At 32.9% G+C, this 12,670-nt stretch overlaps 1 protein-coding gene across 3 annotated transcripts; it reads left to right on the forward strand.

The window, feature by feature from the left end:
- The first annotated feature begins 447 nt into the window (after positions 1-447).
- On the forward strand, positions 448-11,166 carry LOC113494037 (vesicle-associated membrane protein-associated protein B). 3 transcript variants are annotated; one of them, XM_026872160.1, is made up of 8 exons: positions 448-607; positions 3,433-3,585; positions 3,715-3,818; positions 4,194-4,274; positions 4,346-4,426; positions 4,766-4,837; positions 5,253-5,369; positions 6,748-11,166. In XM_026872160.1, the coding sequence occupies exons 1-8, from the start codon at positions 556-558 to the stop codon at positions 6,910-6,912; spliced, it is 825 nt and encodes a 274-aa protein (XP_026727961.1). In that variant the 5' UTR covers positions 448-555; the 3' UTR covers positions 6,913-11,166. The 3 variants fall into 3 exon arrangements, with proteins under 3 accessions (XP_026727961.1, XP_026727962.1, XP_026727960.1); XM_026872159.1 differs by having other exon boundaries at positions 449-607; positions 3,421-3,585; XM_026872161.1 differs by lacking the exon at positions 4,766-4,837 and having other exon boundaries at positions 3,421-3,585.
- The last annotated feature ends 1,504 nt before the right edge of the window (positions 11,167-12,670 follow it).

A 12,670-nucleotide genomic window follows, 5' to 3' on the forward strand; every position in this document is an offset into this window, starting at 1 on the left:
ATACCGCCACTAAAGTAATATCAGTCGTTTTCTTATTTAGTATGTGATTGTATGAAATACACCAAGATATTCCTATAATTTCCTTTGTATGCCAAGACATAAACATTGAATAAACTGAATAATGTGTCAGTTATTTTTTTATAATTTAAAGTTTTTGGAATAAGAAAACATTATACACGAAAGCGCCGGAACACCTGATTCAATGCTGACAACATGGCTTGAATGTGCGAATGTTGGTTCTGTACAATTAAATTTCTTGATAATTATAATTTCTTTGGTGAATGTTTAAACCTTCTAAAATCTATAACATGTTTATTTAGTTGGCTGTACCGCCACACTTAAAATATCATACACTTTCATAATAGAAAATTACGAATAAACTTGGGAGTTTTCGTTTTGACTAATGGGAAGTTGAAATTTTCACAGTGGCAACATTGAATGCGCATGTCGAATTCGTCATTCATCGTTCGTTCGCTTTGGTCGACATCGCGGAACGGTCATTTTTTCGTGATCTGCAGTTTTGCCAACGAGATACTATACTTATAATAAAACAAAATGCCTAACCAGGTGTTAACTATAGAGCCACAAAACGAACTTAAATTTAAAGGTAAGTACTCTATCACTTTATTATGCGCAAGCTATAAACAGCCGCATTAAAACTTGGGTAGCATACATAGGTCGCGAGCTAGCTGCTGACAAATGGAGTTTCTATTTCCAGATATCGGCGTTTTGTCAGGGTGCGGTTTTTTACGTTTTCCTTATTATTTGCCACAAATTACTTGTGATAGTATTAACAGACGGCAATAAGTTGTATTTTAGAAGTGACTGTCTAGAATAAATGTAAGATTGGAATGAATCTACCTATATGGATTCCGTCCAATCTTAAAGAAACATAATTGTTGTAACCAGCTGTTATTCGCGTAATCAAATAAGCATTACAATTTGCGTATATTTATAAATATAGTATTTTTGTGTCATTGATACCATTACATTCTTTAACTACCCTCTACCTTATAAATGTTAAGTGAATAACATAATCTGCATAATAGTGCTCATATTCTTTGTCGGTTGAATGCTTATCAATAGATAACTATACTCAGATTCATGATGGCACAATATTTTTTTATAGTAATGCACTTCATTATTGTATTAGATGAAATCACTGTTACAGAGTACTTATGAATCATGAGTGGCACAATGTAGTACAACTGAATGTCCTGTCAGTTTGTAGTATTTGCAACATAAATAATATAGTAGTTATGTGTGTACATCTGTATTCTTTATATGGTATAGGTTGTCTCAATTTTATCTGTTTACACTCAAGTATTGCAAAATTGCAATTAATTGTTTGTAAGCTAATGTATCAGTGCTCATTATTAAACATGTGTACATTAACAATAGAGTAATTTAATTAATACATGTTCTGTAGGAACACTTACTTACTTTATAACCTCACATGGTTTTAAAACTTAGTTCAATGTTGCCCTTAATATTATCAAGCTGAAATAACAAAACATTTTTTTTATAAGAATGTTATTTTTATATAGATGTGTAATAAAGATACAATATTAGAGTTTAGTTAAACATGTGGCTTTGAATAATAAAAAAATAATAGGTGTTAAAATTTGTTATTGTATGCATGTTAAGTTTTTCCAACAGACAAAGGTCACATTTAATGTATGCAAGGATAGGAAATAATAATTGCTTTATATGAATGGTAACCTCATAATTGTGTCAGTGATATACAAATATGGCTTTTAAAAAAATATGTATTTAATTACAGTATTATTATTGTGATACATACAATCACTTAATTAGGTTTTCATTGAAATAACTTTGTAGCTCTATTTCTATCATCACCATTATCTATATATCCACATATAAAAAATATTTTTTTGGGTATGTATAAACAGATGATGTGGCAACATTTAAAAATAAATCCTACCATACTGAAGGGGACCAAGCAGGTTAGGGATCCAGAGAGAGTAACCTACTTGTGATTCATAGTATTGAGAAGTAACTATTATCATTACTATACTAAATTTCCAACATTTTACACTCTTTTAGAAATGTAAATCTTAATATCTGAGGTTTTTATTTTGAAAGTGTTTGCTTTAGTTTATATGCTCTACATTTAAGCAGTGCTAATATATGTGGTTTAATTATACTAAGACCAGCATAACTTTAATAATTCACTCTAATGACCTAAGCTATAAATGCACCGATAAATTATCAATAAATCCAATCAAGTATTAATGACTTTACAATACACTATATAATTAACTGTTAAAAATTATACATGAAGGTATTTTAATCTAGTTAATAATATAAATATTGGTAAGCAAGACAAGTAATAACATAGATAATGAGGCACTTATACCTGAAGTAAATTATAAAGAAAATTCTGTCCACATAAAATAAAAAAACTGTTTTGTAAAGGTCATATCATAAGTATATTCTTTTAGTATAATAGGAAAATAATTAGGGTCACATTCAACCTCAGTAAACAATGTTAGTCAAAGATCAGTTTCATGTCTTTGTATTATTAAAGTAGTCTAGACTGAGTATAATACCTCCATATAAAGCCTTTTTGATTGGCATGCTTTTAAGAAAAATCCCTTTGTTATCCACCTCACATTGTCTTTGTAGATATTTTCTTCCAATTCAACATTCAACCTTGTAATGGTATCTCCACATATCATTTTGTCTTGGTTCATAAATATTATGTTGTCTGGGAAACATGTAATTATTATAATCAGTGGTTTATTCATAACTCATATAATCATTTATTGTAATCATATAAAGAAGCTTCTATATTTGAATGTTGACTGGCATAATATGAAATGTTATGATTATATCTTTAAAATTAATATTACATATTACTTAAAAAACCTTACCTTGAAAAAACCTAGTTGTTAAGTGAAGTTCTATTTAAAAATATTTTAGTAATGTTTAGGTGTATTACTGCTTCAACTCATATTAAGGGAAAATAAATTTATGACATCTGAAGAGCTCAAACAAAACTTAGCAGTTTATAGTTTAACAATCACCCATTTGTACAACAAGTATGCTGTTGTGAAATCTGTGCACACAATTTTATTTACACACATAATAATAGTTTGAATTAAGTATTGTAGGAACTGTGTTCAGTCTAATGAGTATATGCCCATAGTACTTTAGTATTTCTAATAGCTTGCGTTATAAATTATTCAGGTTCAATGTTATGCTTACTATTCTCATAATCAATAATGAGGCAGCCCGGTGGTACATTTCTATAATAATTGTTGTCTTTATAATTCTTAAGTGTTTTCAGGTCTTAAATTGACATAATGTGTAACATCATGGTGCTGGACAAGTACCACAGCTGTTACCATTGATGCCAGTTCGCAAAGATATAGTCATTATAATTGATTATTTTAGTTGATTATTCAGGACTGTTCGAGCATGGTTGTACTACTTATATGGCCCTGACTAACCCATCGAACGATTTAGTCCTGTACAAAATAAAGACTACTGCACCAAAGAAGTACTGTGTACGTCCTAACTCTGGGGTGCTTGAGCCATACTCTAAAGTGGAGATAGCAAGTAAGTCACTGTGTATTGTTTCATTGCATAACAGGCAATCTATGTGGAGGTGCGCTTGTGACAGCTCATTCTCGGTACGAAAATTATAAGTGTAATAACCATGGATATGTGCCATTTTCTTTTTTACAGTTACTCCTCAGCCTGTGTATGTGGATCCTAATGAGAAACATAAACATAAGTTTATGGTGCAAAGCGTTATCGCTCCAGAGGGGAAGATTAATATAGATCAAGTGGTATATATGTTTACTTTAATTATAGACAAACATCTAAATGTCCCAGGCAAACTGCTTATATATATTGGGTAGTATTTGTGTGTCCTGATCTAGGGTCTACATAAATACTAGCACTCGAGAAGACTTACCTATAGAATGTCTTAAGTAGACTCAATTTTGTGCTGATTGTGTATGACAATTTAGAATGAAAAGACAAATTTGAATTTCTAAGAATTGTCTAGGTTTTGTCGAAAGTGGTACCTCTTTGTACATAGAAGTGGTATGTAGAACACTGGACACACTTTATGTTCTGTGTGTCTCTGACACATGTACAGAACATACAAATCTTTCTAATCTCATAAATATGTGAAGGCTAATAGTTTTAACTAATTTCAGTGGAAGGAGATAAGCCCAGATCAGCTTATGGATTACAAGCTGAAGTGTGTCTTTGAATCTCCACGTGGAACCAATCTCAATGTAAGTATTTTAATTTATTTGTTTGAAAGATGTTCAACACAATGCCAGTTTTTAATGTACGTTATTTTTAGGACGCTGGTGACAATGTCGCCCAAAATGAAGTGGCTAAGAAACGTGTCGCAGTTGCGGATGAAGCTAAATCGTCGACTAAGGTAACATTGGATCCTTTATGTAGCACTATCGACTTTTTGTTCAGAGAATTTTCCTATCATTATAATCTAGCAGGACAGCACTCCCTGCACGAGATGTATTTATGATGTTTACGTTTTTGTTGTGTTTGTGAGCTTTTTTCATTATTATTTGCCCTTTCGCCAGTCAGCCACGTAGTTTAGCGACTAACGCTCAGCATAGCCAATGTATATACGTATCAGTATATCATAATCGTATTTATTAAACAGACCATCCATTAGTGGATTTTGACAATGAATTTATGGTATCAATTTTGGATGATATTAGTCCGAGCTTGGCATGTTATCTAAATTGTCTTACAGGATGCCGTAGAAGGTCTTATCCAGAATGAAGCAAAGCGGAAGGATGATGATAACTCTACAGGCGCAAAACCGGTACCTGACCATTATATTTTTATTATAAAATGTTGGCATACCTTGCTATATATATATCAATCACTTTAAAATGTTAACCTACGTGTCAGTTTCGCAAAAATCAAACGTTCACGTAAAAGCTGAAACAAAGTTATGTTTTTGAACAGCATTATGAAGATGTATTTGCGTAAGCACTCGTAGCGATTTCTTGCTATGCTGCATAGACTACTTGAGTTAGCTTAGCGTATCTCGTGACCGAACTCTTCCAAGACATTCCCGACGTATTTCCATCTTCGTTTAGTTATTATTCTTTTCCTAACGGCATGTTTATTTTATTTTTTTGCAACCGTAATATACCTATATTTTGTTTAAATGTTTTGGTAAGTATGTCTTACGATTACTTCTATTTATATTTTTTTCCCTATCGTTATTTCAGACTTTGACTTTCCCCAAGTCTGAGAATGCGGAAACTGATTTGCAAAAGGCGACTTTAGAGGTTATTCTTTTGAGGGAGGAGGAAAGCAAAATACGACATGAAATTCTTCAGTTAAAAGTGAGTTCCTATCATTTTCCTCGCTGAGTTATTTTTACCAATATTAGTTTTACGCTTTCTATTAACATAAACAAAGAGTGAAAACAAAAACACAAGGACATGAAGAGTTGAGACAAGAATCGACTGCGCTGACCTTGTTATTTAATCAAGAGTGGACATGTGGACTGAACGTCAGCGAATGTTACAACCGCCTGTGCCTGCGAATTTCGATTTTATCATGGTATTATGCTAAAATCGTTTTCTTTTTTTCTAGACGACATACCTATTTAGGTAGCCGCTGTTATGGAGTTGAGTGAACTTTTAGAGGAATTACTCTTTAAGTTCCATTAACAATTTAATGTACACAGGCATCATATCAAAATTTTATACTGATTACTAACATTACTCTGTTCAACTCTAAACGTAAACAACATGATAGGTAAAATGAGTATATTTACTACTAATTCAATGTTTAGCGATCTGCGATCTTAAAAATACGTGCTTAGCGATATTTATTTGCAAAAAATATAATTTCAAAAATTACGTAATTATTCGTAGACTTGAGGTAATGTTAGAGGTATTTTGCGCTGTTTATGAACGAATTGTGTTATGGCGTTACCACAATGCTTTATAGTTATCATGTTTCAAGACTGTCAGGTAACATACAATTTCGGTTGTGGTAATACCGTTACACCAGTTGGTTTATGGATAGTTCGCATGTTTTTGTTGTGGCATGTATTTGGATATTCATTCTGTATTCAATAGCCCCCCTAAATGTATGTATCTTGTAGAAGTCCCTCGCTTGGCTGAACTACTCTTTGACACTTTTATCTTTGAACGAGTACATAATTATTGAGAACAATATAAATCGTAGATACTTTTTATCAGTTTCAATGTCAATTATTTTCATATGGCGGCCCTCGCCCTGCAGTGGGAAGACGGGGCTGTAAATATATGAATTCTGGTATATTATTGTACAGAATTCTAAAACAAACCTTTCAGTTTCACTAGAGTTTCTTCTCATAATATTTACGTTAGCAAGAATTTGAATCTAGTTTACTGTTCATTTTGTGACTGTATTAAATTTTAAAGATAACCATTTTATACAGTCAGACGTGTTATAATACCCCACTAGTTTCATTTATAAATCATGTACTTAAAAAAGACTAACGTACAATTATGGCTGTACACAACTGCAAACAATTTACCTTCGGCGAATATAAAATTATCTTTTAGTATTTAAATGTTTAGCGAAGTACTTAAAAGTTGCAGTTGGCTGCGGAATGTTGAAATCCTGCGAGAATGTACGATAATATGTAATATGGGTGTGTAATGTTTCGCTAAGCTTATTACGATAAAGGTCCGTAATTAAAGTTGTGTTTAAACGCACGTGTTTCAGGAAGAGCTACTGCGCCTGCGCCAGGCCGCTGGCGGCGACGGCCGTGTGGCGCGCCCTCACTCGTACGGGCCCGAGAAGAACGCACAGATCGCGCTCATGCCGTGGGTGTTGACCGCCGTGGGCATGGCGCTGCTGGGCATTATCATCGGCAAGTTCCTCATGTGAATGGTCTCCACACACCCGCGGTCACAATGACATCGCCTCACAGATACCGCTGTTACACTGCTCCCGATGCATCCCTCTCGCACAAGGCAGCTTTTATTTTATGGCGACCTATCCTAGCTTCCGTTATGCCGCACTTGTGTTCCTTTAAGACTCGCGATTCAGTCAGTGTAATGCTTATGTAAACTAACCGCTTTTTCCTTGATTTAATGTGAGCCCTTTTATTAATAAAATTTACCTTAAATCGCCAAGACTAACTATTTGATTTCTAATGTTACGTAATATCTAGTGGCAAGATATTAGCATGATAAAATAATCTAAAAAATTGCTTAATGTAACTTGAAGGCAATCAATGTGTTCTTGTTAGATGTTTATTAGTTTAATGAAATGAATCAATAGATATTCCCTTTTTAAGGCAAAATATTATACAACTTTATACACGATCGACGTGACATTCACAAATATTTGTAAACATATTTTGTTACTGAGATAGTTGTTTGTTGTTTTCATTGAAGCACTGTAATGACATAATATTGCCTGACTTAGAATGTATATGTTCTGAGCCTTCCCATTTAAACTAGAATCAACCAATCATTGTCGAGTATGTTAAAAGTACCAGACAAATACTATTGATAGGAAGATTCTTATAGTTCTTTAGTTGTTTTGTTTTAACTGTTCTCGATCCCCTAGTGTTATATCACACATTTAACTGTCTTAAACTTTTAGGCTAATGTCATGTGTGAAATATTCTACCAATATGTGAAATATACAATAGTTAATATAGCAATTTTCACGTTATTTCTTTCTAAGTAGTAGTATTTCTATAACATACATATATTTAACATAATGATATTATAATTACTTATTTTGTAAAATGCAGCATAATTTTGCTGACATTTTCCGAGGAACCATGATACCGTATTTTACACTAATGATTGCCTTATCCAGATTCCAAAACAAAAATATGACTTATTATGAATGCGAAGCTTTTATTATACAATGGTTAGATATCAGGGCAAGTAGATTGGTCTACAATCGTAATATGTATGTGTTATAGATAATTTATTTGCATAGTTTATTTACTAATATTAAAAGATGTTACTATATTTTCTTGATAAAATTGGCATAGTCCTATATACCTAACAAAATACAAGGCGCATACGGTCTTCCATAATTTCATTTTCAATATAATGAACAGTTTCGAACGCAGGTAACAATCCATAACGTTTGGTAAATGTTTAATCATATAATTAAAATGAGGTAACTTCATGAGACGGGCCAATTTTGTCGACATTTTAATTAAAAAAAATGGTTACGATTACAAAATTGTGTAACACTGTTACAAAAATATCATAAAAATTGTAGCTACTTTATTAACTTGTTGAGAAAATGGCAAGAATCGTTGGCCAGGTCACGTAAACGATTGATACCTCGTTCTAGACAAGAAGTAGCTGTGTAGCATGAGCCGGGACCGGGTGTAATGCCCGACCTCTTCGACTTTACTGTAGAGTGTTTTCACTGCTTGCTGTACAGTGCTCGACTTGTGTTAAAAGTCAAGCGCTACAAGTGCCATCATTTCTACCTGGTCTCCCGGTGTCGGCTACACCGTGCATTGCCTTAGGTACTTAGGGAGTGATTTAGAAAGAACTTTACAGTATTCACAATGTACTGAGTGTTTATCTCTGGTACCTCAAATTACATAAGTGACACAATTATGTTTGTTCTCATCTATGAAGAACCTTTTGCCAGTTCGTAAAATTCATTTTGTATTGGAATATTTATCAATTATTAAGGCATCGAAATAGTTACGTTTGACAAAATACTGTTTGTTTTGTTACGATTAAGTCGTCAAAAAATATAACCACTGAATTAAGGAGGCATGAGCTGTGCCACCTTAATTCAGTGTCAGTCTTATATCCATCTTACCTCACCGATTACGCCGATATGATCCGATTTTTTTTTCGTGCATTATTATTATTATAATGTTCACTTGGAGTTCGTAATGTTACTGATTAAAATCGGCGCCTAGATTAATTTTCCTAGACAGCCTTTACTTAGTACACTTCTTATAGTTTTCGTTGTCAAAAGGTTCTTATTAGAGCGGACAGAGTATAACATAGTGATAAGTGTCAGTTATTACATTTGAGGGTATCGTTCACTACAGTTTTGTGCGTTAGTTCATGCATAGGTTAATATTACAAAAGTGTTGTCTTAATTAAATTGGCTTACGGCAAACAAATTAAGTGTGAGTAACCATATTTCGTATATACATATTATACATTGCGCTGTGCAAAAATAATGTTAGTATTATTGTTATAGTTATTTATAAACCATTAAATGTGCTTGTCGTGATTCGTGTGACAACAAACTTGATATAATTACCTGAGTTTTCAATGCTTGTAGATTGGCTATTTATTTGTATTTTGTGTGTGGCTCTGTGCAAACTGATACCTCTTCACACCTTTCCTGTGATAACGTTATTCTATGTTAATACTCTTCAAATCATATTTTTAGCAACACTTGATGATCTGTCCGCTGTGTTCACATTTAATCTAAGGCCTTAAACAAGTTCAGCGTCAGGCACTAGTTGCATGGCGTTAATGCTGAACTGAGACCTTTTTTTGGTGCAGCTTCAGGGTATACTTTTTTGGTGAATGTTATGTTTAATTTTTATGCTGTACTAATTAAAAACGTTTTCTTTCTTTCTAAGTTTAGCGTGCGTTAAGTAAGAAAAGTGTGAAATTAATCGCAAGAATAATCATGTGGTTTCAGTTTGCACAACGCCTTTATATTTTATTTTATAGTGACTAAAAATAAATAACTTTAAAAACTAAGCAACCAACGTCTAATGTTATCGCGATAACCACTGAGGACGAAACATTATAACGAAATTCTGTTCTATAATTGTTTTTCATTCAAAGTTATTTTCATGTACAATAATGTTTTTGTATTTGGTTTAACCTATGTCACTGACATTCAAAATCTACGTATTGTGATCATTGTGTTGTCATTTTTAATTGTGGTAAACTTTAACTTGTAATAAAAATTACAAATTAATTTTTATCATGCTTAGTATTAACTCGTAAGTTGGCAGTAGTTTAATGACGAAATCGTGGTCCCAACTGATATCCGTTAGCTTTTAACAATATTTAATTTATAATTGAATTGCACAGCGGGAGTGACCGAGAGCGAGGATAGGAAGTCGCTTTTAAAAAACCATTTGGTTAATGATGCGAATGTTCTGGCGTTAGCTGAGCTTCTCAATTCTCAGTTAAATGATTATTATAAATCTAATGTCTCCAATGTATTTCTTATATTTGAATATTTGAATACAGTACTTATATATATAATTTTTCTGAATCGTTCGTCATCGTTTCGTCGCCTGAGATCATGATTGTTAACCTATATGCTGACTAGGGTGACTGAAGCTCAGCCATCGTCCGACGGAGATAAGTGCGAAGTGAGGATTGTATTAATGATTAAATTGGTAGTATAACCGTGGCTGTTGTGTGAACTCCACGGCTACTATTCCGATAATACTAGGCGTCAACATGTCATGTTTCATAGCACATTTAATCGTAGATTTATGTCAGTATATTTAGAAGAATTTCACTCTTGTTTGTGGCATTTTTATTTTCATTTGTGGTGGTTTTTTATAAATATGCCGATGGACAGAATGTTTAATTTGTAATAAATGTATCTCTACATCATCTAGATAAGATCGCACTAAACAATTACTGTACAGGCAACCGAATCTTTAACAATATGTCCTGTGTTTAATGTTATTTGATTTTCAGATCAGTTTTACTTTCAAAACTACGTGACGATGATATTTTGTTAAAAAATTCAATAAATCTCCGAGATGTATTGAATTCCTGTCTTATTTTTTAGAAAATTACATAAACGACAATCGAAAGGAAAACTGAAACGAAATAAATTATATTTAAGTTACTCAATTAAACATATTTGAAGAAAAATATGAGCATTTTCATGAGACTAGTATTTAAATGGTGATGTACCCAATACTTGGACACGACAAATAAAATTCAATAGGCCTTTTAACGTCGCTCGAATATTACGTCACATGCAATATTGGTAAAGTAAGAAACGTTATGAAATGGGTATTAAGAATCTGTATATTTTTCTTTATATATGTATAAGTAAAAACAATATGAAGGTGATGAAAACTAAAGAAATGATTCGTGAATGGTAATGTATTTAAAAATTTTGTTTTATTAAATGGTTGGTGAATTGAAATGTTTTAATTTAATTACTGATTAGTGACGTAATATATTTAAATGCACGTGTTTACTCAAAATTGAACAAACATTTGTGTAAAAAAATATTTTCAAAAGTCATTCGTTAACACTAGTGGTAGAATGTTGAGTCATTGTGCATTTAGTAAAGGATGCTCCAAATCAGTAGGCTTCAATGGCCCTACCTCCAGGGCTGGTACGTGGGTGTACTTGCAAATAGCTAATATTCTGATAACTGAAGTGGAAGCTATCAGGGTGGCGCCTCACGCTTGTTCATGTAGTAGTTAATGCAAGGATTTACTGGCCCTTGCAAGACACCGACGTTTTAGTCGGTCCTGTGTAACAGCCTGTTGAAATTTATATAATGTGTTGTAAGATCTATAGTCATCACATTTTTTGATTTCGATCGATGATGTATTTGGTAAGGCCACGTAAGCATCAGTTAATAGTTTACTTTGAAACTAACAATAGAGAACATTTAAATAAAAATTTCCGTATGGTATTGTTGTTATATTGTACTATTATGCTATATTGTATCGTTTTCTGAAATAAAAGACTTAATTTATGACGATATTGTATTTTTAGTATGAGCTTGCGCCATCTTCTGTGTTTCTGCGATTGAATTTTACTTTCTGTATCGCTTTGCGCGCGTTACTATGCAGAGGCTACTTTAATATTATGTGTTTTCCCGTGCAAATCTTTGTTGCTGTATATCTGCTGCTATTCGAATATAAACGACCATATTATACTGCTAAACCGAATGAGCAGACTTGAATAACTTTAAAAATAACTTAACAAGTGTTTATTCGTTAGAGTTTTATTTTTCAAAATAAATAATTAGCATAATGAAATCAGAATGCTACCCAAACAGTGCTCCATGTGGCCAAAGTGGGGAATATGTTTAAATTATGACGACTGACATGGCATGGTTCCTCGTTTTCTTTTCATTCCTGCCTTATTTAATGTTATAGATATGTAAAAAATCAAAGGAGGAACAGGATAATTAAAATATAGGAACTTGTCTAAAAGTAAAGTAATATTGATCTATTGTTAGTAATGGATTATTTAATTTTGGATACACCTATTACTATGATAATATTATTTTTTGCGTTTTCTTGCTAATGGCATTAATCAGAATAATAGTATAAGGCGAAAGTTTTGAGTATGTATTTTTGTTACCTCGATTCGCTCAAGCGGATTGATCAATTTTGACGACATGTAGTATGAGTTAGCTGAAAGCCTGGGCATATACCTACAGGGGCTTCTTTTACTACGTGAATATAGAAAGCTATAAGCGTCCACACTGATGACATCCAGATAGATGATAGCTACCACCACGTCTTAAAGAAATATCTACATGCAATTGTGAAAGGCATGCACCACTTCCAGAGGGACGCTCTTTGCGGTCACACGTTTAGCAAGTGCGGAAGGCTAGTAGACTAAGGCAACGCGCCGTAACCACGACATTTATTGATGTTTACATTCTAGTAAGCATACCTATAGAG

Source organism: Trichoplusia ni, chromosome 5 (assembly GCF_003590095.1).
Source record: "Trichoplusia ni isolate ovarian cell line Hi5 chromosome 5, tn1, whole genome shotgun sequence".
Classification (NCBI taxonomy): Eukaryota; Metazoa; Arthropoda; class Insecta; order Lepidoptera; family Noctuidae; genus Trichoplusia; species Trichoplusia ni.